At 44.3% G+C, this 27,631-nt stretch overlaps 1 protein-coding gene across 8 annotated transcripts in view; it reads left to right on the top strand.

Annotated features, from left to right (window-relative positions):
* SH3PXD2A (SH3 and PX domains 2A) overlaps positions 1–27,631 on the top strand; it is a 246,683-nt gene that overhangs the window by 163,666 nt on the left and 55,386 nt on the right. For 4 of the 8 annotated variants that reach the window (XM_064431204.1, XM_064431206.1, XM_064431207.1 and 1 more), the window contains one exon: positions 12,366–12,497. In XM_064431204.1, coding sequence (XP_064287274.1) covers positions 12,366–12,497 — 132 coding nt within the window. Of the gene's footprint in view, positions 1–3,650; positions 3,699–8,415; positions 8,689–12,365; positions 12,498–27,631 lie in introns of those variants that run through there. The other 4 variants (XM_064431203.1, XM_064431202.1, XM_064431205.1 and 1 more) reach the window with 2 other exon arrangements.

The following is a 27,631-nucleotide window of genomic DNA, read 5'->3' as shown; positions in this document are numbered from 1 at the left end:
ACGGGTCCCTGGTAGCTCCAACAACTGTGATTCTGTAGGAGAGTGTCCCTCCTGGTGCTGGCAGCCGTGTTACATCATGGATGCTGGGCTCAGCACTGAACTGAACATTTCAGACAGGGTTACTAACAAAAGGAACCTGCATCAGTAGCTGCTGCTGAAATGCCCATGGAGGAGGAGTTCTTCTGCACCTGCCTGGGGCAGGAGCCCACCTGGATGTGCAGTACTGATGTATACGATGAATGTGGTACCTGGATTTTGGTAGATTGAGCTCATGCATGTGATTCTAGGCTGACTCCAGCTATAGCAGGTTTTTGTGGAAGTTTGCTCTGCTCTATCTGTTCACAAGACAAATAGTCTGCTGCTAAAATGAGATGAGTGGAGCTGTATCACAAGCATAAAGCATTAGTCCCCAGCAGTCTGGCGCCTGCTCTCTTGCCAGAGATGGGAGGAGCAGCAAGCAAACCAGTCTCACTGGCAGCACAAAAGCTTCTGCTGAAATCTAGAATAATATGTTTCATGTTCACCGTAGCAACCAGCTTAATTTTGTCTTCAAAGCTTTTTGCCCTTCAGCTCCTTCCTTTTCCTTCACACCTGAGGAACCCCCTTGACCCGTGGGGGGGTTGCCCAGCTCCATCGTGGCAGCTTGAAAGTGATGGGATGGGGTTCAGCAGCCACTTCCAGTGACGTGCCTGCTGTGCTGCTATTTCTGTGCAGTGTGGCTCTGAAGGAAAGCCTCCTCTGTGCTCTTCACAACTGCCTCGGCCTCGTGACTGAGCTGTAATTTATGGATTCATGTTCCTTTTGAGCTTTTAAAAATAATTCCGGTAGGAGGAGTTTGTTCTGGCTCCAGTTGAAGTTGGCAGCTGTGGGGACTGGTGTTAAGAGCAGAATTGGGATGCCATTGCCCTAGGAGTGGCCTGCTTTGAGCAGGCAGCTTTAATTTTCCTTCCAGATATTGAGATTTCCCCCGCCCCGCACTTCCAAGTGATCTGAGACCAGCCAGTGTTCAGCCGTGTGGCAGTGGGGGAGAGGAGTGGCAGGAAGCAAAGGTTTGTTCGTTTGCTGTTACCAATCCCATTGGAAACCAGCTCCAAGCCTCATGCAGAATTCCAGTAAAACCCTGTCCTAAAGGGGAAACCTGGGGCTGTTCAAAGCTTGTGTTTTGTTGGCTCAGGCACAGCATGTTTCTGAGGCCTCTGACCTCCTCCCCGTACGCTGGCTCCCGCCGCGGCTCTTCGTTTGAGCTCTCTGTGAAGTGGAATCTATCACTAATGTCTGATATTTTTATTATTTGTAGGGGGGACTCTTAAAAGCTGGTAGCAATTAGAGCTTAAACGTCTTGGAATAAAAAAAAAAAAAAAAACCCCAAGAAGGAAGTTTAATGCTAAGCAGATGTGCAGGAGCAGCTGAAATATGCTGGCTGTCTTCTGCTTCAGAAGCAACCTCATCCACTTCTAGCTGCTGTCAGGCTGGGGCAGCTCAGAAGTGCTGCTGCTTTTATGCTGCTTCCTGGGCTGGGAAGCCCACACTGGTGACCTGTGGGATTGTTTACCGGTTAATACTTATATTGCCCTTCTTTTCTGGCTTAAGCCAATAGTTTTGACAAGGAGAAAAAATACTTTGCTTAAAAAGGAATTTTTTTGAGAAATTGCTAATCGCTAACAGAATTGCTTTATTTATGGTGAGATCTCACATGGGTGTCTGTCGATGTGGCTACTGTTGGTCTAGGTTTAAACTCTCTTCTTGGGTAGACAGATACAGAGTAGCCCTAAACTTGTGTTAAGTGCAGTGTATCTCCTCTAACTTTGGATGTTTCTGTCTTTTGCTGCAGCTTGGGTGGGGGCAAACTTTGAAACTTTCTCAGTTACTCCTGCAATACATCATCTGCTTGATTTATCATTGTCGTATTCAGGTTCTTCTGTCTGGAAAAAGATCTGACAGCTGACTGAAGTTCATAATTGTGCTCTGAAGGCAGTGGAAGTCTACTCAAAAGCTAATAGACAAGTTGCTGACAACAAATCCTTCACACCCTTTCCCGTGCGTGCCCAAGTCTGTAACAGAAACATGCTGTAGATTCCCTCCCTGAGCTACAGCACAAGTTACTCTGCCAGATTATTTCCTGTTGCACTCCACCAATGCTAAGCCTTTTTCATTTTTTCTTAAATGGTAGTCCAAAGTAAATTATTGTTATTTACCACTGTGTATTTTGTAGTTTATTGTGACAGTGCAGCACATGGGTTTGGGAGTCAGATGGTTGAAAGACTTCAGGATTTTTTTCCAAGCTGCCACTATAGAGAGTTCACTGCAAAGTAGTCAAAGTACTGAATCCATTTGAATTGCAGTGCAACTACACAATGAAAATTGTATCCCTAATTTAAAGAAGGGATTTCAAAACTTCAGCATTCCCTTAGTGCTGAGAAAACAGCAATGTGTTTCTTGGACCTCTGGTTTCCATTGGGAAAGTTTGAAAGCTGTTTCTTAACAGTTGTATCATGCTAGCAATTCCTCAGTTCCATGTGTACTGTGAATCTATTACATTGCTATCTATTAATCTTTTTACTGTCTGCAGTAAATAGATTAATAGATACTCTGCAATTCAAAAGACAGTAACAAATAGACAAGGCCACCAGTATAGCCTGCTTTTCTCTCCAGTTGGTTGATGGGTGCATCTTCTCTGTTGTTAAACTGCTGCGTCCAGAACAGGGCTCCCCATAGGAAACAGATTTTTCAAACTGCATTTTGGGGTTGTCAGAATTTAGGAAATTCTTAGATTGCCATATAAACATCTCTTTCTAGATGTCTCTTCTCCCAGGCAAGGAGAGAGTCACAGCTGCCCTTCTGCTCCTTCATCCCACAGAAGGGGAATGTTTGTTGTTTAGAAATGGGGGAAAATCTGTTAACTTTCAAAACACATTTCCAGTGTACTCAAGAAGAAATTAACACTTAACATTTGAAGATTATTCCCAAATTCCCAAGCCAAGTATTTCCACCTCATTTCATGGAGGGGGAGGGAAACCTTTTGACCTTGTTGGCAGCATCTCCTATCACTTTTTACCTTAACCTGATCTCTGTCTCATTCATTGGTTAAAAAATGGATTTTCTACTTATACTCTGAATGTACCTTTATTGGAGCTTTGTACTCTTTTCTGTGGAGCATTATTTGTCTATTGTTATTTTCCTTAATGTAAGTCCATAGTAACAAGATGCTTGTAGAAACTTATATGTGTTTGCTATGCTCAATCTCTGTAAGTTGTCTATGTGTCTTTTGGGTATGATTAACAGCTGCAAAGATAAATAGTTTTGCAGGTCTGAGGCTTAATAAGTCAAACTGTCTCATGGTATGTGTCTTCTGAGCTACTGGGAATAAGCTCAGGGCATATCTTTTTCTTACAGCTCAAAATTGGATCACCTACAGATCAGTTTCAGAAGTTCTGCAAATCCACTAAAACATAAAAATTAACTGGGTGCTTCTTATGACCTGACCTTCCTCTGAGTCCCCATCATGCCAACACTACTCTTACGAAAAACTTTGCCTCTTTCAAAGCTGTCTTTACTAACTCTCAGACTTTCTGATATGACTGGTTTTGACTGTTCTCTTGTGTCTCTAATTACTTTCTTTTTTCATGGCTGCCCTATGATTGGATTTCAAGTTTGGATGTCCAGTTTGTCTGAGACTCCAAAAAAGAGTGTCGCTCCAGGTAAATTCTTGTGTCTTGGTGTTCTGCATGCTATTAAAACCAGAATTCTCTAGTTCAAGCTGTGTGTAGTTTTGGAGTTGTCTTGAATGTGAATCTCTGACAGTGGATACCCAGGATCTGTTGTCTGCTGTGTATTGTTTTTTCATGATGCATGATTTCTGGTAAAGAAGAGCTTTGCTTTTCTGATGACTGCTTTACCTTGATGTTGGTGCTAGTAGGGGTTAGTAGTTTGCAGGGTTTTATTTTCCTTGCCCAGCTCAAAGCCTCGGTCCAAGGCAGCTTTCCCTTTTGTGGTTGGTTGAGTTTGGCCACAGCTGAGTACCTGCACAGTTATGCTCTCACTGTTCCATATGGGAGAAACTTTATGGGTCAGGATAAGGCAGAGAAACATGACTGCGTGCTCCTCATCCTTCTGAAATGTTCTTTGCATTTCCCCAGTGAATAGAAGTGGTTTCACATGAAAAAGTTGAAACTCTGGTAAAGATGCAAAATTTTCAAGAGAGCATCAGCCTTCTTGTTGCAATACATCAGGAAGGAGGAAGAAGCAGGGGAACAGATTCTAGGTGAGGTGTCAGGGGCTGGGAGGCAGTAGTCCCATGCAAGGCAAAAACTAAACTCTATACTATAAGGAATCAGGACTTCTGTTGTGTAACCAGTGGATTTCTTCTGCAAATATTTGTCACTTGACATGGAATATCACAGAAGAATTCCCTTCTCCTTCAGACTTAGAAGGAGAGATCACAAGTGATAGATCCTGTGTCTGTACAGGATGCTGGGCTGGTCACTCAAGCAGTTAAGGCTACATATAGGTCCCGGGGCAAGGAAAGATGGAAACACTCCTGCTGATTTTCATAGCAGATTTGGTAAATATTCAAGTTCATGCCCTGTTGAAAGTATGTGAACAAAATCCCACCATCCTTGATGGATGAGTGCTTGCTTGTCTGATTTTATTTTTTTTTTTTGTGTGAGCAAGACTGCTGTGATTCCAGAAACGCTGTTCTTGACAGAAGTTGAATATTTTCTTGGGGGGTTCTGCTTCATCTTTGCAGAATAGGTCTAATTTGAGGGTGGTAACTGGATATAAAAGTGCAGAAATATCTGAAGTATTCAGTCACAGGAGCCTGCTGCTTCGTAGGTCATGGGGAAGTTGAGACAGAAAAACAGAATGAGACTGAGCAGGAGAGAAACATGTTAAGGAGGAGACAGAAGAGGTGGTGTCCCTCAGGAAGAATAACAAGAACCCCTCAGATTACCTGGGTGGGGGGTCAGGTTGGGTTTCTTTGACTCAATAGGTCTATTGGGACTGTTTCGTGTTGTGATATGCCAAGGTTTTTAGTCTTCTCAAAGGGCAAGGAAGCAAAGTCTTTAATAGATACAATTTTCTTCCTTCTGCTTACTGCTTTTAGCTAAATGCATGTTGCTAGATTGGCAGTAAAGAAGTGCATGATGAGTGTGCAAATATAAGTGATTCATTTCATTGCATGGTGCTCGAGAAGGTGAATATTGATACATAGTGCTGCTCAAAAGTCTTATGTACATTTGGCAAGTTCTTAGCTCCCCATGCTGTTCTAGTTCACGTGGCCTTTCAGTTTCTTATCCAAATGAATCCCCAGTTTCCAAAACAGCTGTTCTTCAGTCCAGATCTGCCATAGGCTGTATCCTATGATGTGTCAAGCTGGTAGATCAGACTTGAATTTGGATGTGATCTTTTACCTATGTAGTACATTTATGTGTCCTAGCTAGGCTGTGGCTTGGAGATGAGAAGAGAAGCCAGTTTCATGCTGCCCAAGCTCTAGCTGAGGTTATGAACGTGCTCCATGAAGTGCAGACTCTAACCAAGACATTAAAGTGGTTTCATTTTGTACTTTGGAAGGAGATGGGTGCCACACAGCCACATCCTGGGAGGTGCTGTGGTGGGACTCTAGTTTGGTTACCCTGGCTGCTGTTAAAATCCTTGGCTGGTTGCTTTGTGCCTTGTGGAGGGATGGGAATGTGTTGCACCACTGAGCAGGACTAGGACGAATGCCAGAGTATATTGGTGACTTCAGCCTGGTGGAAGACCCAGTTTGGCAGCTGTGTGAAAATCTCCAAGCAGTTTAACAGATTTGTGTGCAAAATACTACTTAAGTATTCTTAACTGTTGCTACCTGTAACCTAGTTGGTTGGAATCACTGTTCAGAGAGCCAACTTTCCAAGAAGGAGTGGAAAGAGGACTCAACTTTTTACTTTCACCCTCCTGCCTCTAATTTTTCTTGGCTCTATTTTAAAACCTAGCAGATCAAAAATAAAAAATAATAATCCCGAGACCAATAGGCTCCACTTGGCAAAGGTCAGCACTGAATTTTTCTGTTGGTCAGGATTTCGTTGGAAATGCTGCTGAGGGCTGTAAAGAGGGAAGAACTGAACTGGAGCAGCTGCTTGAGAGAGCTCCTGCCATTTACCATGGGCCAGGCTCATTCCTGAGGCTCCCCGTGGGGGCTGTGTTTTGCTGCAGGTTGTAGCTGTGTGTCACACACGCTCCAGGGCTGGAAGCCACAGTCTACAGTTAAAGCTGCCACTTGTCCCAGACTCTTGAAGGCTCAGCCAGTGACAGAAATTATTACGTGTGTCCTGTGGTGGGGAATTAATCAGGCATCCAATTAATTTTTTGCTGCTGTGATTGCTGATCATAGTCTCCTCTTGGTGGCAACGTGTGCTGTTGGCTACTATTGCCCCATGTCCTGAAAGGCTTGCAGAGCACACGAGCAAAGAAGGTGGATGGTTGGAAGAAGTTTCTCCCTCTCACTTAGGGAGAAACTTCTTGTACACCAATTACAGCTGCCAGGCTGGGGTGAGAAGGTTTACATGCTGACCTGGCCATTGCTGGGTGCACGATGCTCAACCTTGTTTTCTTCTCAGGCATTCTATGGGCTTTGGACAGGGTTTTAGGCTAAACTTCCCTGGCTTTGAGTCTTCTGCATTACATAGGTGGTTGGATCCAAACCATTCCCTTTCTGCTTTCTACCCATCTCTGTCTAATAGCAGTGTCACCTGCTTCTGAAAATGCAGTAGAGTGTCTTTGTGCTTTGTAAAAGAGCTACCTGGCCAGGCTCAGGGAAGAACTACAGAAATCACAGTGTATTAATAACCCATTTGATAAACTTGCCCAAATGTTTTTCTTCTATAATTGGCAATAATCCAGACCTTGAGACTGGCTTTGTACTGAATTTCTGAAATAACTGTGGGAGGTGATAAACTTTTGTCTCTGTCCCTAAAGCTTTGTGGCTCAGGGCCGCTACACCAAAAGCCTCTGAGCTCTGAGGCTAAACGCTATTAGGATTGGGAGGATTGCTGTCTGGTGGGAGGGATGAAGATGAATCCCCTTCACTCACAGCTTGTGGCAGTAGTAGTCTTACCTCCAGGAATAACTGATGTATAAATACAGCCTGAATTTTGGTAGTGGCAACAGGGCTGAAGCGTGACAGGCTGCAGTGCAGGAGTATCTAAGAGATGAGTCAAAGCCCTGATTGTTTAGGGCACACAAAGAACAAAAAATGAACAAAAATCCAAAACACCAAGACAAGGAAAAAAACCCTCTCACTGAATAGAAGCGAGATCCTAGACTGGGAAACACAGTTTTGATCTGAATCCATGTTGTCCCCATAGAGATTTGTAGCAGGCTTCATTAGTCTCATCTCACTGCTTATTCTAGGAACTGGTTATTTTAAGAACTGCTTTTCCAACATTGCTGTGATGTGATGAACTCTGGTGTACTCTCACATGCATTACATGGCAAAGCCTGTTTTATCTTGTGTACAATGCACACTTAACCCAATTTTTAGACAGACCTAAGCTCTCTGTCTTAACACTATTCAGGTTAAATCACAGGTAGAAGGCTTAAAGGAAACATGCAATTTTAATGTTTATATATTATAGTCATGTGGTCCTTCTGATAAGAAAGAAAAGAGGTGAAGTTTTTAGGGGAAGGAATTCCATGTGTTTAGAGCTGGGTGTATGATTGCTGTAAGGGGTTAGACTGGTCTGAAGATTTTAAGTAGGCTTGCTGCTATTCTGGTTTTTTTTTTTCCCTTCATCCTTCCCCAGAAGGACTTTTCCAGAGATACATAAAAGTTTACCCTTCAAGAACTGGCTTTAACGAGAAACCGCAGCTCTAGATCCAAGCTACCACAGTTACTCCTCCCTGTGCATGGAAAAGTGCAGAGCTCTGCCATTATCTTCTGGAATGGCAGGACACTCGGGGCCGTGTCTGCCAGGCACCCCAGGCTCTGCACGTGTCCCAGCAGCTGTGCCCATGTCGGCAGGGCTGGACTACCTGCCAGTTGGTTCTTCAGCTGTGACTCACCCCTGTGGCGTTCACTGGCCGTTGCTGTGGTTTTGGCTGCTTCTGCAGGACTTCCACTGACCAGCCCAGTACTAATTCATTTTAGTTTTAATCTGTAAACATTTGATTGATAATCATGAAAGAGCAATATAAAAGCCTGTGCACTGTATGGATTAAAAGAGCAGACATGTTTATAGTCTGATAACAACAGAGTAATCTGGCAAAGATCAGGAGTCTCACATTCCCATATCCAGATGATTTTATTTTTGGAGTCCAGTTGGTGGTTTTCATTTTTGGCTATTGCAAAACCATCATAGGCCCTAGCTGTTGCAACACAGGAGGAGGAGGATGATGTTGTTGGAACGGACGTTCTGTGCTCTTATTTAGGAGGCTTTCTTTCACAGTCGTTGCTGGTCTCCGAGTGTAGCAGGAGGAATGATGCTCCCTCCTCGCTGCCTGGTGAGGGGGACAGGGTGCAACTGCTGTCACTTAATAGTGCCAGCTGTGAGGGGCATGGACAAGCTCCAATGACATTTCTGCTCCGCCCCAAGAAGAGAAGTGCTGAGGTGAGGAGCGGGAGGATTGTAAAGTGGAGCCCTATGGAGAGGAGGAGGGGTATCCTCAAGACTTTAACCGGGAAACGGACTCGAGGCAAAAAGAAATGGAGAGGCAAGCAAACTCTTATTTCAGCCAGCAATCTGTGCTCTGCTCTGGGGAGGGCTTGCAAGTTGGAGCTTAACCAAAACACTAATTCTGCTTTTTTGGAGGGAGAGGAGGGGGGACCTTTACCTGGCACATCACTGTTATGCTGTCCTCTGCTCTCCGTTTCTCCTGCCTGGGCTGAAGACGCTTTCTAAAAAGTAGGGCTGTTGTGTCAGGGTGGCATTGCAGCTGCATGTGAGCTTGCTGGGGAACTTGTGCCATGCTGCATCCCTGTCCCCTGGTGTGCTGACACTGAGCAGGCTGTTACTGTTCAATGCATGCTGTGTCCTGCGTTACAAATTAGACCTAAACTAATTGGAGGGATGCGGAAGCGCCCAGGGCAGTGGGTGTAATTGGTGCTGTGCTGCCTGTGGTGTTGCCTGTCTTGTTCTTTTGAATCCCTTTTGGAGAGTCTGACATAGTGTAGCAGCAATGTTGTGGGCATCCTGAGTGTCACTGAGCAGTAATTCATCTAAAGCTTGTGGGGGATGGGAGGCTGAGGAGGATTAGAATCCCTTACTCTACTGACTGTGCCTGAAGGTAATGTAGTAACAACCCAAACCAGGCTACCCAGAAAATGGTTAAGGCTTTTGGTTACTGGAAGGAGCTGTTTCTCTGTCTTTTCCTCCTCCTCTTCTTCCTTTCTTTGCTCTTACTGAAATCTTTCCCCATTGTGCAGTACCTAATCTTGGGTGACCATCACTCCAGGAGCCACAGGGACCCCACGCCTCGAAAGGGGGATATCCTCTAGGCATGATCTGCTGCAGCTGTAAATGAACAAGTTTGTTTGACCTTGGTTACTTCCTAGAACAAGGAATTTATCACCCTATTTTTTTTGTCTTAATAGGAGCCCTGTAGCAGTTATACAAGCGTCTGTTAAAACAATCTCTTAATTGTATGAGTTCTTCCAGCCACTGTAGTGACAAAGAAATCCTCCTGCAGTGACTACCTTATCCAAGGCAGGGCACAGCAACCCAGAGAAACCCTGCTGGGTTTCAGATATGAGAATGCAGATATAACCTATCTTGCCAAACTGTTTTAAGTGCTTTTTTTTTGGCGTTGTGGAGGTGGATTTGAAGTGCTGCTTCTCCGTGTTTCCTGGCAAGGGCATTCCCCTGGCACACAGTCCCTGGCGTGGCCTCTGTGGCTGCTGGTGGGGTGTTTGCCAGCCTGTGCTCCAGCCTGGTCCTCTCTTTGTTCCCAGCAGGGACACATGCATCACATGAACGCTGCTCCTGCCAGCAAGCCTGTGCAGTCTTTTGGATTTTTTTTTTTCCTTACGCCAGTCCCATGAAAACTGCCCAGTAGCTTGGAGAAATGAAGGCATTTGAGTTCTTGGTTTAGCAATTAGCTTCCTGCATGTCCCCTGCTCCCCTAGCCACTGTTTGGTCCCTTTTGCCTTTCTACACATTGAATTCTCTGCTGGGTGCATGTGCAGACGTAAGTCCATGACAGCTTTTGTTTCTAGTCAAAAAACTTGTATTTATCTCAAGACTAAAACAAAGTAGGGGTTGTAGGTATTACTTGCCTAAGCAGGTTGAAGAAAGATTATAATGCTGCTGGATTCTGGACTGGAGAGAAGACTGTGTGGGATACAGTGTGAAACAGGGGAAAGCATCTCATTGTAGTCTAGATAGCCCAACTAGCACTGGTTTAAACCAGAGTGCACGAGTCAGGTTGATTGATCATGAAGAGAAACATGATGCTTATTTGGAATGGACAGCTATGGTGAAAATTTGTATTATAAATTTCCATGTTGTCAGTTCATGGTCTTCTCCTCCTATTCCTGCTACTGGCTGTGGTTCAACTATCTATAGAAAAGCTAAATCTCTTAAACACAGGCTTCTAGAGGAGATGACTCCTCTTTAAAGAAAATTAACTTATGTAATTTGAGGAGAGGCAGAGGCATGCTTAGGGAGCAAGTAAGTCTTCTAATTTTCTGGATTTCTTAAACCTGGTCCAAGGGGAGGCATTGTGATAGTGTTTCCTTTCAGGAAACAGTTGAATTAATTGCTTTTTTTCTAGGATTTTCATTTCACAGGATGCTGTTTTAATGGCTGAGGCATTCTTTACCCTTTCTTGGCAGGGATCCTAATTACTTGTCTGTAGAATCACTTTGCATCTCCAGACCAAACGCACACGAACATGATGAGTTTGGAAATATAGCACCCAGCATCCTGTGCTTGACTGTCAGTCCCTTGACTTTTCTGGTGGACAGTTTCAGACCATGCTGCTTCCTTCCCGTCTCTTGTAGCCAGTTTGTCATCAGAAATTCAGGAAAACCCGAAGTCTGCTCCTGGCTGTGTCCCTGTTGTGTAAAATGGGACATTCAGCAAGTTGTATATCTGCTTCTGCCTTCCCTTTCAATCGACATCTTCATCCAGAGCGACAAGAACTGCCTCTTAATACGCAAAATGTTAATAATGCCAGCGAACCAAACAGCTGTAATTGAGAAAACCTGTAAAATAATTTTGCATTAAGGCATGTTGGCTCTTCCAAAGTAGAGACCTAAACTGAGAGGTTCTCATGACTTCCCAAGGCGGTTTCTGGGCCGAGCACAGCCGCTCTGTGCCGGGGCTCGGGAGTCTGCGCTGTTTGTGTTGCGCTGCAGCCGAGATGCAGCGAGGGCTCCCTCCACATCTGGCACTGTGCTGTGCCTGCCTCGTGGCTCCTCCTCGAAACGCACGACTTCGGTTTGGGGGTGAAAAAGTCAGAAATATTAACAATTTTTTAAAAAAAGGCCAGTGGTGTGGGGGAAGGGAGGAGAGCGTTATTTTGCACCTTTCGTGGCCCCTGTTGGCGTGAGCGCCTGCTCTCATTCATAAATGGCTCTGACAGCCGAAAGCCCTTGCTCCGAGGAGAAATCAAACAACTGGGGGCTGGCTGCGAGGGCTCCAGAAGGGCGATGCAGAGGGGGAGCCGAGCCCGTCCCGCCGGGGCTGCGCTGCCGGGGGAGTGCGGAACCGCGGGGCGGGCGGGGGGCGGCCCGGCTGCAGCAGCGATCTGGCGCTGTAACTTTTTTCTTCTTCTGTTTCAAGTAAACACTCTTCCCCGCCCTCCCCTCGCTCCCTCCACCCCACCTCCCTCTCTTTCAGCCCCGCTCATGTGTTTCTATTTAAGGGCTGCAGTGCAGACGAATATGATTGGCATCTACAGCCCCCTCTTGACTTTCAGCTCAAGCCTTTAGAGTGGAGAAGGAGCTGAGCCGCCAAGGGGAGAGCTGTTTCTTCTTTGGGTTTACTGGGGGGATGGCTCAGCTGTGGATTTGTACTGCTTCTGCCCAGGATTTTTTTCTCTGAATGGGAGCAAGGATTGTGGAAACCATGTTGGGAAGAGGTTTATTTTCAGAATCCATCATGAAACTGTGCAACTAATTCACATTTTTGGCTCCTTTTTTATATTTTTTTTTCCTCCCCTTTTTTCTTCTTCTTCTCTCCAATGTCCCTCTGTGCTGCTGGGTTGTGGGCCAGAGGAGGCTGTTTCTATATGGCCAGCCATTTGGGGACATGCTGCGAGCCAGGGTTGTTTGCTGATTCGCTTGGCTCTGGTGACAAGTTGGCCTGTTGTGAATCGGATGGACGGAGGTCGCTCTCAAGGAGCCATGGCTGGAAGCTGGCTTACGGCTTGCTTTTTCCCTTCCCCAGGTGCTGATGCTAGCTCTGAACCCATGATCCTGGAGCAATATGTGGTGGTGTCCAACTATGAGAAGCAGGAGAACTCTGAGATCAGCCTGCAGGCTGGAGAGGTCGTGGATGTCATAGAGAAAAATGAAAGCGGTAAGTTATATTTGCTGCTTTTCCTTCTTCTAATGGTCTGATTTTTGCATTTGTTCCTCTGCTTTCAGTTTCCTCATCACTACTTGTTAGCTGTACGTTTGCTCCATCTGGTACAGTTACTATGTCTGGCAGAGGATGTTGAAGTTTTTCGATGTTGATTTGGGCTGGAGGCCAAATGTTGCCTTCTACTGTAAGAATGTTTCATAGGTTTTGTGTGTTAATTAGCCAAGGTACGCTAATGGAAAATGAAGGTGACGGAGAGAAGGATCTGCAGCTAATGAAGCTGATGTATAGTAGGCTGCTATAGTTGCCCTGCTTTCTCTTCAAGTTTCTGTCAGTATTTCCATTACTAACTCCCTTTGCAGAGGATTTATAGGATGAGTGTTTAAAAATTGCTTGGGATGAAACTTGGCTTGACAGCTTAGCCCGTGGCCCAGAGCTCAGTAGGGAGGGGAGAGAATGTGCGTAGATAAATACGTGGCCATGCACAGTTTCAAAACTTCTTGCAGAAGTGTTAATTGGGGAATTCTGAGGCAAAGAGGCAGGGGCTGTAATGTCAAAGCAAGATGAAATCCCCTTCTGCCATGTGTGGAATAACCAGCTTGCACTTGGAAAATGAGATTTTTGGCAAGTGTTTGTATAGATCTCTTTTCTGTACTCTGACTTTTGGATGCCTGGTCGCTTTGAGTTGGGCAGAACACATGCAGGAGGCTGTGTACGTGTGAGTGGTTGGAGTGGCTTAGCAGCTGGTTTGAATAACTGCCTGTCTTCAGCAGCTCCCCCTCCTCCTCTCCAGCTCTCCTTGTGTATTAATCCAGAGCTGTTGTCCAGGACTGGTTTCCAGCCCACTCGTGACTTGTGTGTCCTCATCCAGAGGAGCTGCTGACATTTGGATCTGTTGAAGCCAAGGCTCACGTTGTGGTGCCTACACATTCAGGGCTCTCTCCACTGGCAGGCTCTGGAGTATGCTGGGCACAGCAGAGCTTGGGGACACTGGGGCACTCTGATCTGAGGTTCAAATTCAGCTTCCAGAGCTTTGAGCCAGGTTATCTAGAGAGATGACCATGCATTGTATTTTTTTTCCCTTCTTTTAATGGAGTGGTAATTTCTGTGTTGTATGAGAGCCTCATGCTTGTTTGGCTCCAAGTGATACAGTCATTTGCTGGCTGGTGATTTCATGTGGAGTCCAAAAGGATTGTGTGTGGAAAGGCACTGGCTGGTGTGGGCAGAAATACCATCTCCTATGTACTGACTATCATTCACAAAACTAATGGAAACCAAACTGCTCACTGCCCCACTTAACAGCAGCAGTTTTGATTGAAGAGGGAAAAATGCCTTCAGTTCTTGAACTGTGTCTGGCCTAGTGGACAAGCATCGTCCCTTCCAATCCTACAGCTTCTCATGTCAATAGTGGGTGTCCCTGCCATCAGAGCAAGCCTGGTTATATTGTGGCAACTTGCATTCATGTTCATGGTATCCTTGTCTTGGCTAATGGCTTCTGGAGCCAAGGGAATTAATTGGGCTGTTAAATAATACAAGTGTCTGAATTCCAGTTGCAGTTCCTTTGTGTTTTCATTTAGTGTGGCCTCTCTGCCTTGCCCAGTTCAGACCACATTGTATTGAACCACATGGTATGCAGAGATAGAAATGGAGAATTCAGGGTTTGAATTAATTAGTAGGTCCTGGAATGGGACTCTTCTCAGGGAACATCCTTGAATTTGGGTTATGCTTCTTGAAACCATATTCTGATGCTTGGCAGCCACATTCCTTCATGTCCATATAAACAAGAAAGGAAATTTGAAGCCTGGAATTCCGTGCTCTGCTTTTGTTCTTTATATATATACAAAATAAAGATATCTATATCTTTAAAAAAAACCCAAACACCTACAGATAAGCTCATAAGTCACAGATTGGTGATGGAGAGAGCATCACTTGCTTGGATGCCTTTTTTAACTGTTCTTGTAGGGAGCTCATGATTTAGTTGTTCCAATAACAGGACTCCAAACAGTCTCTTAATTCTTCCCTACATTAGGGATACCACAGGAATGACTTCAATACTGTATCTTGTCTGTTCAGGTACAGATGAACGTTTGGAGGGCATGTAATGAAACTAGCAAAATTTTGTCAAAATTCAACTTTCAGAACTTACGAATTATGACTTAAATTTGAGTACCTGCTTAGTGTAAGCAAGCAAACCTAGAAGATGTGGTTATGACATCTAAGAACATGGGGATATAATTTCCAAGAAAATAAGATTATTGGGCTATGCACATGTGTAATGCTTTATTTGACTGTATGGTTATGTTTGCCTTGTAAGTGTTATGAACCTCTGCCTGTGATGTATAAATTAGGCTCATTCTTCTAATCCATGCAAAGGAGATGCATGGTCAAAGGTGACTTGGATGTCACTTGCAGCAGAGACAGTGTCTTCAGTGGAAGGAAGGAGAAGTGGCTGGACAGCTTGTTAGCTGACAGCTGAAAAGTCCTGTCCAACTGGACAGTGTGTATTGGATGTGATGTTGGGCCAATATTTTGAACTTCCTTGTATGTACAGACATGTATATAGCATATCATGTCTGCTTTGGGTGTTTACCTGTACTGTGGGGAGGTTACATGTGTAAAGGCACAGATGATTGTTTGATTTTAAAACCTTGCCTGAGTGGGGTTGCCTGCTGATGCCAAGGACACTTAAATGGTTCTTTTGTTTTCTGGAGCAGAAGAAACTTTAACTTGGCTTTATTGCATGGCTTTCATAGGAAAGAAACACCTACTTTTTTCTGGTCAAATGTCCCTATGTTTTTTACAAAAGGAGCATCACAATCAGTTTCCAAATGATGGTGCACTTTTTACATCCTGCTGGGTGTTTTCTTCTGCACACTTCTAGGGTCTGAGCTACAGTTACCATCTTTTCTGATCTTTTCTTCCAAATTGTGTGCTTTCCTAAAGGGTTGTAAGTTGTGCTTTTTCAGAGCCCAGTGTATAGGGCAGAGGCAGAAGGAGGGAAAATATCTGGTATATGATTTATTGAAGCCTTATCTGATATTTCATCAAGCTTCTTTAGCTTCACCTTAATGTGTCACACTGTATAGTATTGCTCAGTGTTAATTTTCTCATATAAGAGATGGTGTTTAAGGTGTCTCACAGGTAGATATGTACAAGCCCATTTGGTAGGGCCTTGTCTCATTTGGTTTTCTCTTTCACTGAAATAGTTGGATAAGTTTTGTGCTAGTGAAAGTTATTATGTGGACATTATTTGAAGTTCAAACTTCTCTCCACTGTTATGACTTAAGAGTAAGGTCAGTGTAGTGTTTGTGGTGAATAATTCCAAAACCTTTAATCTGAGTTGTGAAGCTTTAGGGTCACTTTAACCTGGTTGTTGCTGCAATTACTGTGGAAGCAAGCCTTGCTAGACTTAAATAAAGCTGTTGTACTTCAGAACAAGTTATTTAGTAATGTACCAGCTCTCAGGCTTCAGCATTTGGTTTTTGCAGCCAACACCTGTCTTGGCTCAACAAAAGTTGTCCTTCAGACCTTAATTCTGTTTATAAGAGCAAAATATACCCAATGTGCCTGTTGTATCTGATGAATACTTATCTGTTTCTTTTTTTCCTTAGCTGGGAGGAAAATCTGCATGTAGTAATGCATCAGGAGAAAAAAGGAGGTTTACAGTCTCTACAGATGTTGTCTGGAAAGGGGCTGTAGTTACAGGGCTTGTGTTTCTTGCTAGAAGTGACTGTGATTTGTTTAAAGGCATGGTGTAATCAACCTGCTCTGTCCAACACTATCTAAACATTTCTGAGTTGTTTCAGAAAAACTATGTGAGTAGTTGACGTAAGTCCTGTCTGTCGACTACATAGGCTTCTTTTAAACCTTAACCAAAAAAAGCCTCGGGGAATGACTTAAAAATGTATTTCTGTTGCAGAAAAGAAATGTTGTGACTTTAAAGCAGGAATCTGACAGATTTCTTTAAGGTGGAAGAGGGAGGGCCAGAGCAGCTCCCTCTCTGCCAAGTTTTGCATGGATGTGGCTTGAAATGGTCAAGCTATAAACTGTGTCGGCAGTGTTTGCAATGGAAAACCTGACAGGCAGTGAAGTATGAGCACAGTCCCGAGCACCTCTGCCTCTGCTGCTGCTGCTCTGCCTGCAGGCAGGATGGGAGCTCTTTCCTTGCAGCCCCTGGGAGCCCTGCCTGCGGTGGAGACGTCGTGGGATGGCGTTTTCAGCTGGGCTGAGCGGGGCTGTAGCCATTTCCTCTGCAATTACATAACTGCAGACCAATTTTCAGTGTTACAGTACATGTAATACGTAAAACAAGGCTATTATGGTTAGTGTAACTTTATCAGGACCCAAAGGAGTCTCTGGGAAGGGAGGCTGCTCTTCTCGCTTTATCTGGGATGTGGACTTGGCGCTGAAGTATCCATGAGGAAGATCTTTGCTCATCTGGGAATCCTGGCTTAGAGATCCTGGGACTTTCTGGTTGTCCACACAGTGTCAGGAGATGAGTGTGTGCCTGGCAGTGTCCTCTGCCACACCATTTGGTTTCACTGGTGCTGCCCACTGGCTGCAGTTGTGTGACCTAGGAAAAGGACGTAGAAAGGCAACAACTCTCAATTCCTGGGGATGCACTGGCTTCTGTATTGGAAGCTCCCTGTTCTTAGATTGAGGGCTTTTGAAGTGAGGCTTCTGCCTCTTCATGGGGAACACAGCACCCTTTATCTGAAGGTGTTGCTTTCCAGAGTTAAGTAAGTGGATTTATTTGGTACCAGAAAGAGCCAGGATTACTTTCACAGTTAATTGCATCTTGCCTAAAGGCACACCCTTAAAGTGTTCTAAGTAGAAACAGAGAAATAGGGTTTCTTGCAACTCATGGACCAGTCTTGCATCTTTATAACCCTTCTGCCGTGCCTGTTTTTACAAGTAGCATTGATTTTTCTTTAGTGTTGGTCAGGCTTTTGTTTTAAATGTTGTAAAGATCACTGTTTCTATCTTGCATCTGTTTTTTGCTGCTCTGCCTCTTTTTCTAGGTCCTTGTCTTTGTGATCCCCCCTCTATGCACAGAAGAGACTGTGTGCACTGCTTGCAAATGTCTCTGAGCATTAGTATTATCATGTAAAAGCTGGCCAAACCCATTGCACTTCTGTTTATTCTAACAGATAAGTGGCAATCTGGCAGCTTTCTAGGTTTCAAATGTGGCTGTAGCTCTAGACCAAATTGCAAATGCAGTTTCTTAGTTTGCTTGTGAATTGTCAATAGCTTTGCATCCACTGGTCAGATGTGCTACCAGACACAGAAATTGCCAGCACTGTGCTTTATTTCAGGTGCAATTGGTGTGTGTTGGGTTCCTTTAGAAAGTGACCTTTTTTTTTTTTTAATGTAGCATTTCAAGAGACTGTAATTCATCAGATATGATGCAGGACTTGATTTCTGTTTGTATCCCCAGCTTTGCCCTGCTGGTTGTTCTGAGAAACTACTTCAGTTCTCTGTGTTTCTACTTCTTCCCAGTGTGTCTGTGTATTTGAATTTTAAGCCTTGTAAGAGACCAAGGTCATGATATTAAAAGTAAATACCCCCTCATACAGCAGCCCCTTCCCTTCTCGGTCAGTCCTTGAGCTGTGCCTGGAATTTGAGAACAAACACTTCTGTAGGTTGAACACTTTTCCTGTAGCACCTTTGGCTTTATCCCAGAGGACAGGTTTAGGTGAGACACTAAATACCTGGGACAGCTTGTCTAGCTGCTGCTCTGTGTGCCAGTGTTCATAACTCTCTGACAAGGAGAGCCAAGTTTAAGGAAGGACCACCCCAAACCTCTTTTTAGAAAACAAAGCTGTGTAGCCTTCAGGGTCCATTCTGAATGCAGTGCTGCCTTGCCATGTGTCCTGCCTCTCTGGCACCAGCCCAGCAGCAGAGGATACTTGATCCACTTATGAATCAGTTCCTGTCCTGCTGCAGTTTCTGTCCAGTGTACATACTAATGCAGTCAAACACAGGCCATCTGAGGAGGCAGGGTGGGTGATTTGGAATTTTTGGCTAGGAGTTACTGGAAAGTTGTTCAATGTCATAAAAAACAGTGTTTGTAGAAGTTCTCTCTCCAAACAGGGACAATGCTGGCAAAGCAGAGATGCTTTCCTGCTCCAAGTGTTTGCAGCTCAGGGCTGGAGAAGGGCTGCTCTGGGCAGGCAGAGGTTCAGAGCTGGGAGTAAGGATGCTCAGTGGCACTTGCTTGTCTCACTGCAGCAGTGTCTTTGTCTTCAGGCTTTTTGGAGGCAGTGATCAAGGCTGGTTGTTCTTTTGCTTTGTTCTGCAGCAGTATAAGCAAAGCATCCTGTTGGTGCATCTGGTTGCAAAGGGTGGGTTTTATTTTAAATTTTAGCTGTCTTGGAAACTGCTGTCTCTGGAGGGAGCCTGGGTGCCTTGTTTTAAAGTAGTCAATGGAAATGGATATTGAAAGGAGGAACAGGGACATCTGCAGTAACCCAGGTTCTGTGCTGGCTCCAGGGGAAGCCTGGGACAAACTTAGAGCAGAGAGGTAAAACTGGATGTGATGATTTGCTCTAGCCAAGTTCTCCTGGAAATCAGCTCCTTTCTGGCAATACAGTGCCTGACCAACCCTGCAAACTCTTCCAGTGGCCTGTTTGCAAAATGTAGAATGATGGAGAGAATTTACACTCACACCAGAAACAGCCGGGTCAGCAGGAGATGAGGAGGAGCCCTCCCTCCTCTGCTCTTGCCCTTGGGAGCCCAAGGGTGGGGTGACACTCTCTAATGACTTTAGCAGATGCAGTAAGCTGGAAGCAGCCCTTGACAGCCTACCCTGAGCTCTCTGGTGATTGTTTTGTAAGCTGTTTTCTGAACACCTTTTGTCTTGCCTTTTTCCTAATCTGGTTTAATTTTTAACTCTGTGACTCTGCAACCATAAGGAGGATGGTAGTTGCTTTCTTTTTCTGGCTGTTTTACTTTAAGCCATCAAAACATGTTGGTAGGGCTGAAGCCCTTTTTTGATTTTCCACAGTTAAACTTGAATTTACTGTGCTCAGAAAGGAATCATGCCACAACACTTCTGAAGTAGTTCCCTCTGAGCTGCAGTTCAAGGCTGCCCTGTACATAGGTTTGAATAATAAGGGATTGGGACTGAAGTTCCTAGGCCTGCCTTGAGCATCACCACACCAACACCTCAGCTGAGCTTGGGATGTTGCTGCATAAAACAAAATTCTTGAATTATGAATGTTTTGTGATATTTATGTTGCTATCTTGTGATGTCTAAATGGCTTCCTCTGCCCCACTTAGTAACTTTCATGGCAATTGACGTTTGTTTCTGTTTAAGTGCTTGGCAGGCAATTCTGTGTTGGAACCACAGCAGGGTTTTTGTTTTGTAGTGGTCCTCTATCACTGTGGAAAATGAGGTTGTTCTCCACTGCCACCTCTGAAGTGCCTATTGTTTTGTGACCGTGCCAAGGGATTAAGGTGGGCTGCTACTTTTCTGCTGATGCAATTTGTTCCAGCCCTGTGACGGGGGGAGTGTCTTTTTAATTGTGCTGTGACATTTCCATCCCTTCTGGGAAGCTCTTCTGCATTTCAAAGACATCCTTGCTTGGTTTTCCTTTGCCCAGCTTCAAATTGCAGTTGGTATTTGCTCTGCCTCCTTGATGACAAGCTCATTAAGAACATTTGAAATATGTTTGTCTGCTAAAACTCTGCCCTTGGCAGTGCCTCCTTCTGCTGAAGCTTTCCTGGGACGCCTTTGGCTGTTGTGGAGCTCTGCTGCTGGGGGTGTTTTGCCTGTTGGGATGGAGTTGTTGACTGTGGCTTGTGTTATCAGGCTTCCCACTTGATTTGGGAGCAGCTCAGTGTCACACTAAAGTGGCCTTCAGTGTGTTTATAACTAGTACTGATGTTCTCTTGGGTTCGTAGTTGAAGGTTTCAGAGTAGTAAGAAATTAATTACTATTTTCCAAGCAACACTGCCTCATTTCATTCCCCTGTAGAGGGAAAAGATTGATTAACAAGTCATAGAGACAGAAAAGATGTCATGGGGTCACGTTTCTCTAAAGCATTCTCCTCTTTAACACTACCTATCAGATCCTTTTTATGTAGTGTTCACCTTTTAAAGAGTTTTAAAGAAACATCTCTCCAGAGTAAGTCATAAAGCAGCTTCCAATTTGAAACTGTCCTTCTAGAACATATTTTTTCAAATGTTTTTGGCTATAATGTGGTGTTTATATTCATTTTTCTAGTCTTACTCCCATTGTTTGTCTTAATCTTGAGCAACTGGTGTTCTGACAGGGCTAGCTCAATTATGTGGGGGTTTTTCCATTTTGTGGAGACATCTAAAGTCCAACCACTTAGACTTTTCTTTAGCTGCTATCATGCCTCTGTGGAACAGCTTTCCCACACCTCTAAATTTCTCACAGCTCAGGAGAAAGGTGATTGCTGTGACTAGGAAGTCACCAAGTATATTAAGTATTTATCTCCAGGGCTGGGTTTTTTCCATGCTGTCTTCTAAGCATTCCACTGAAGTAAACAGGTTCCCTTTTCAGCTTCTGTCCACCTGGATTGACATAGAACAATATACTACTAATTTAATTGTGGTTAGGTCTCCAATCTAATTGTGGGCTAGAGGTCATTTACATTTCTCTAATTTCTTAAGAAATGGGAATTGGAGGCCAAAGAGAGGAACTCCCCTGCCTCACAAGTGCCAGCAGAGCAAGCCCACTTGCTGGGGCCAAGCCTTCACACAGGCAGGACTGAAAGAGGTCCTGGTTGCCAGGTCAGCATGCGAGATTTTTCTTGGCTTCAGACCACAAGAAGTGTATTCCAAAGGGGGAAAAAAAGATATCAATGTCAGCCCTTGCAAAGATTGTTTCTTGTCTGCATCTGTTTTGATTCCTCCATATCCAAGGCGCTGGGACCCCTCAGACCTGCTCTAGGAGCAGGAGAGGGAGCAAGCCTGTCTGGCCTTCATATTTGCTAGTTGTGGGCATGAAATCTGTTCAGGATTTCTGAGACTGCTCTGTTAGTCTGTCTGCTGGGGAGAGGGTGGGATGTGACCACTGGAACCACAGACTTGAAGGCTCAGTTGTGCATAAAGGCACTTCAGCCTCGGACGAACAGACCACATTGGTAAGGGTGGAAGAGCAGTGGCACACAGGCTTTGCTGCCTTTAAATTTGCCACACAACTCATCCAGCTACTCCTGAATTACAGATATTAGGATATCTACCAGGCCTCTGAAAACTTCAATTCTGAAATTTCCAGCTGTCTGCAAGTTTCTTCCTCTTTCCCTTCTCATTTAACCCTCCTCTGCTGAGACTTTATGGTCAGCAGTTCAATTCCCTGTTTCTTGTGCATACCCTGTTTGGAGCCCAGGATGGCAGGCTGAAAAGGAAAAAAATTTACATAGCATCCCCTGTTGGAGCCTTTAGTCATTACCTACTCTGTTTATGTAGTTACTGCCAGTTTCGGGACCCTGAAACCTGCCCCAAGAAAATCTTTCCAAGGAAAATCTGCTTTTTATATTAGAATGAATAAACTTTCAAATGATTGAGTTTCTTATATCAGCCAAATAGGTCACCAGCTCAGCACTGCTGCAAGAAACTACCTGTGGCCAACAAGATACAAGTATTATTGCTGAGACCTTCCAGTGAGTCCCATAGTTATCCTGTGAGCTACATTCCCTTGGATGTGACTGCTTTTAAAAAAACAACCAATCAAAAAAACCTAAAAAATAATTTATTCTCAATTATTTCCGTTTTTCCTATAGTTTTTCATAGTTTTTTCTTCTTTCAAAGTTACTTTTAAGAAAGCAGATAGATGAAATGTTTTTAAATGAGCCCCCAAAATACTAAATTTCATGCATAATGACTGATGTTTTCTGCCTTTTGTTCTAGTTAATCAAGACATTAATTATACACAAAGACTTTGGCTCTTGGAGTGACTTTCAGGCCTGTTTTTCCAAGTAAGAAAAAGACTGATGGTGCATTTTTGTTGTGTCAGATGAGGACAAGATTAATAAAGGATGGAAGAGATTTTTTTTTTCTCCCAAGTTGCACAGCAAATAAGCAGTTCCAATAATACTTTGGCAGCAAAATGGAAGCTTTAATCATTAGCAGACGCATTTCAGTTACGACCAGCAACAAAACTCCATGCTTTTGGTTTTCATGTTACAAAGAGTTCAGTTTTGCCACAAACCATTTTCTTGTCCATCTTCAGATTTAGCAAAACCTATAGGAGTAATTGCCTTGCTTAGGATTGCCATAATACAATGAGGTTTAGGGGGTGGTTTGACAGAAGGGTGCATGTTGGCTCTTCCCATGCACTCCCTTGGGCTGGGACATCAGACTTGGGCATTCTTGGTGGAGAATTTAATTATTTTTTTGGTAGAAAGATGTTGGTTTGTGGCTGGATTAACCAGAGCAGTTGTAGAAGAGGCAGTAGATGAGATGGGCTCTCTTGGAACTCTGTTTTACTGGCTGGCTTATTGTTACTACATTTACTGGCAAGTTCAGTTTTTTGTATCTTGTTACAGTGTGACTTCATCTGAAAGTTGCACATGCAGTGGGACATCAGTTTATTTCAAATGAAGCTGGACTGCAGTTGTATTGGCAGTGTAGTCAAACTTCATCTTGGTGATAACAACAAATATTTCCCAGAGCTCACTTGGGTCTGTATCTCCTATTTTTCCTTGCAATGTGAATATGTGCTGGGATGCCCTTTGAAAAGCTCTTGTGATTCAGTTGCAGAACTGCTCCAGCTGATCTCTTTCTGCCATCACATGTACACCCTTTCTGGTCAGCATGCTGGTGGGATTGACTGTAATGCAATCCTCCCAGCCCCTGGAGAGTCAGGACAGTGCTGGGTGCACTCGGGCTGCAGACTGAGCTTCACTTTGCTCCTTTATTAATACACCTGCCATATGTTTGTTCAAGAATCACAGACTGGTTTGATACTTAGATAAAAGAGAAAGTTGCTTTCTCATGATTAGCAGCAGCCTGATTAGCCAGACCAGTGCTGTCAGGCACACATCTGTGATGATGAGGGTGAGGTGACACCTTCATGATTTGATGTCCAGGTCTTGAGGCGCTGCGCTGGCTCTCAAACCGTGACCATATGTGCACTGAAATGTGTCCTTCTCAAAGGATGGCCCCTCTTAGGGACCAAACCTCGAATGGAGGTGGAATGACAAATTCCAGTGGGCTGAAACTGAAGTTATGAAAGCCCTAAACATGATTCCTACTCAAACACAATGGAAGTGATGGGGAGGATGTTGCAGGGTAAATCTCCATGCCGTGGTGACCCTAAGGTTGGAAGAACAGCATCTAACATTAAACTTGAATCGTTGGCTTGAACGTTGCTAAGTTCAGAAATGATACTTCATTCTCCCACATGGACTCTCCCACACTCCCACTTCCCATCCATAGCTTTTGGATGTTATTGCAGGCCTCCATGAACAAGCAGCAAGAGCTGCTTGGAGAGACTCAATGCATTTGTCTTAACTGAGTATTGCTGGAGATTTAGGATGGGTAATGTGAACTTGGGGAGATCCATCACTGACCATTAAAACCCTAGGATTAAACTCAAAGCCAGTTTATTCAGTGTCGTGGAAACCACTCTGAAGAGTCTGCATTTCTTGTCTGCAAGGACAAGACTGCACCTGCTGACTCATGGGAGGGAAGGTGAAGCTTGCTTGTTTGCCTGAAAACAGGATCAGGAGTCTGAGGGATAGTTTCTTTGATGTTTTGTTCTTATTTCTGACTAAAATTCCTTACTGTTATTGAGAAGGAAATGCTCTGCAGAGTATGAAGAATTAAAATTATGGGATGGCTGTGTGCTCAGGGTGAGCTTGCAAGTTCTTCCCTTGCTTCAAGTAGTCTGTGACCAAGATGTCCTTGAATAAAAGTAGAATGACCAGAAATAGGATTTTATTTTCATTGCCAGGCAACTGGGATAACTGAGTCCTGTAGAAAATGCCTCTTTTGCTCATCCTGAACACAGAAAGCAAATCTGGTTCCTGTACCAGCTACAAGTTAAATTACAAACTTGGTCATTCCAGATGTCTTTGTATTTTTAGAGCTGACTATACACTTCCTGGGCTGTTAGCCTGTTGGCTTTAAAATAAGAAATGAGCTTCTGGGGCTGGCGTGCAAACCTTTCCACTTCACTGAGAACTGGGGATTTAAGTATCTCTTTCACAGAAGTGTCCAGGTCTGAGAGTCAGCCACATGAAAGGGTGTTGCTTTCCCTATGCCACCCCAGAGACTCCCCAGCAAACAATCCCACACAGAAACCAACAACCCACAATAATCACACTGTCTGCAGAATGTGCATGTGGGATCTCGAGATCTGAATGGTTCTGGGGATGTCTTGCAAGATCCCTGCTGACACTGGTTTAAATTTGGCTCTGGATACCGGGAATTGTTGTGTAGAGACATTTGAGGGAAAATGCTGGTGGTTTCAGAGAAACTTCCATTACAGATTAGATGTAGCCACCCTTTGTAATGCTGTGACAAATGCCAGTGTAGCCACCTCCTTGCATGGTGCACTTGAGTTGAGCAAGGGCCTTTTTTCCACCAGTTACGTGTAGATGTGGCAGAGGCTGAGTGCTTGGGCATGCACTTGCCCTTGGCAAGTGTGTCTTGGAGGCACTGCAGTGCCAGGAATTGAAACAGTGACTGGGCCAAACTCAGCTGTACCTTAGCAATGGCTGCAGGCTGCCAGATGAGCTACTCTTGCTTCTGTAAACAAGTAGTGCCAGGTCCTTGGTACATCAGGAAAGCCATCTGCTACAGCTGAAACTTGCCAAAGCTACTAATTCTTCTCCATGTTCTCAAATCTTCTAATCCTTCCTCTATTTCTTCTTTGCCTCTTATTTGAGCAGACTCCTGAATGGACCACTTGAGTGGCCCCAGGTAAATTTGGTGGAAGCTTAAGTGCACATGGGGGGAAGATCTGAAAGGAGGATAACTGAGTGCAGGTGGAGATTAGTGACTTCCTTCCTGGGTATCATTTATTCTGCTGTGTCTCTAGCTCCTTTTCACTGATCTCCTCTACCTTCTGTCAAGAACCTAATGTGACTAATGCTTTTTTGTGAAAGCTAAATCCTCCTCTAATTTCTCCTGTCAAGAGCACATTCTAATCTAAGGAAATGTAACACAGCATGTTCCTCAGTTTAAGGAAATCAAAATCCTGTTTCTTAGGGACTGAAGTTTTACTCTACCCTTGACAGTGTGATGCTGAGGCATTTTTCTGTTGCTGTAAAGCTGTGCCATCATCAGGTCTTGGTGGATGGACTAGAATTGCACTTACAAGGTAGAGCTCTGGAGTCAAACCATCCACTGGTACTTTGTGCTTTTCTTTTGAGTTGGCAGGAAGGAGCCTCCGTTGCTGTAGTGAAGCCTGACCTAGATTGGTAAAAAAAGCCATCACTTCAGAAAGCATATTTCACAACTTTAGTCACAACTATTCAACTGAAGCTGTAATGGAGGTCAGAACTACTTATCTTTGACTTCTGAAGCTGAATAGTCCTCCTTTCTGGGAGAAAGTGACCCAGTAAGGCAAGTTCCCCTGAGCTCACCAATGGTCAGCTCACACTTGAGAAAGACAGCTTCTATTTGTAATACAACAAACAGCTATAGAACAGCAGAAGACAGTACATGACAGTTCTTTACAACGATGTAAAGTAACTTAGGAGCTTTTATTTTGGTGTTACATAGTCAATTGGAATGTATCTGTAGCCCTAGCATATCCAATTGGTAACGAGTCCTTTGCATGTTTTTGGAGAGTAGAGAGAGAAAATCCGTTATGAGCAAGCCACTGTTTTCTTCCTTTTGAGATTTTAATGTGGGATAAAAAAAGAAAGATATATGAATGATTCATCCCACAGGCTGTAGTGTTAATCCCATGAAGTTTATGTGAGCAGTGTGTGGCCAGCATCCTTGAAAACGGTCCAGGTGCATTAGCTGTGGGAGGTGCTGTGTGGCCTGAAATGCAAAGGATAGTTTAAATTGACTTCTTTCTTGATGTCTGCTACTCAGATGTATCCTTCTTTCATGGCCTCTTCTCTGTTCCTTAATTTTTCCTTCTTGTGCTCTCTGCTGTCTGTGTTAACTTCTAGTATGGAGGAGGAAAATGAGTTGCATTGCTGGTCATGTTTTCCATCCACCTTTCTCTGCTCTTTTGCTGCTTTCCATTCAAGAATGCCAGCACTGAGACAGTGATTAACTGATTGACTGGACTTTGTGCAGCTTTGCCAGTGAATTGGTCTGGATATCAGCTTTGTTCAAGTCAATAAGTGGTCCCTGATCATTCTAGTTCTTCTAACTGGGTGCCCAGCTGGGCATTATATTTGTGTGCACCTCTCCATCTCTCAGGATAGACCATATCAGGTTTTTGTTTAGTTGGGTGTTCATACAGCTTCATAATCTTCCCTGAAATGACTGAGCCATGCCTCCTGTCCCATGCACAGGACAGAATATTGCATGGGCGTGGTGACCCAGGCCGTGCAGTTGAGAACCAGCAGGCAGCAGATGGGCCCAGCTCCTTTTGACAGCTCACAAAATTCATCAGTAGCCAGGAGGCTCCGCAGCGCGTAGGAGGCTGACCGCTGTTACGCAGCTATCCTGTTTTGTTTTGATTCTCTGCTGTCCAGGGCTGGAGAACTTGGACGTGGATGCTGGCAGGAGCGAAGCCTTCTCACAAGACTCTTGCTCTTTGCTTGGAGAAGTGAAGTCACGTTGTGAAGTCTAAATCCGTAGTGGAATTTGATGATGTTGGTTTAAAGGGTCCAAGAACCGTGGCAAAAGTAGGTTTTAAAAATAAAAATGTAACGTGGTGACTAGTCAAGGACTGTGGAGATATTAGTGGAGTCTTTTCAGCAGGTGCTTTCAATTTCTCTTTGGATGTTTGTCTGTTCTCTTCTGTTTCAAAACAATAGTATTTTGTTGGTGGAATTTTGCCCAAAAGTGTTCAGAAATTACCATTTGAAGGCTGGTAAAAGGGATGTCAGAGGCAGAGGACTTTACAGCGTGACCAAGCAGGGGCTGAAGAGCTGGCAGCAGTGTGGCCTTGCTGTTTCTGCTCCAGACCAGTTTCTGAATAGGTGGCAGCCACTCTGGAAAATCCAAGTACAGTTTCTTGTGAAAAT

This window comes from Passer domesticus, chromosome 8 (assembly GCF_036417665.1).
Source record: "Passer domesticus isolate bPasDom1 chromosome 8, bPasDom1.hap1, whole genome shotgun sequence".
Lineage (NCBI taxonomy): Eukaryota > Metazoa > Chordata > Aves > Passeriformes > Passeridae > Passer > Passer domesticus.
The sequence above is the reverse complement of the archived record's forward strand: the minus strand, read 5'-3'. Positions and strand labels throughout refer to the sequence as shown.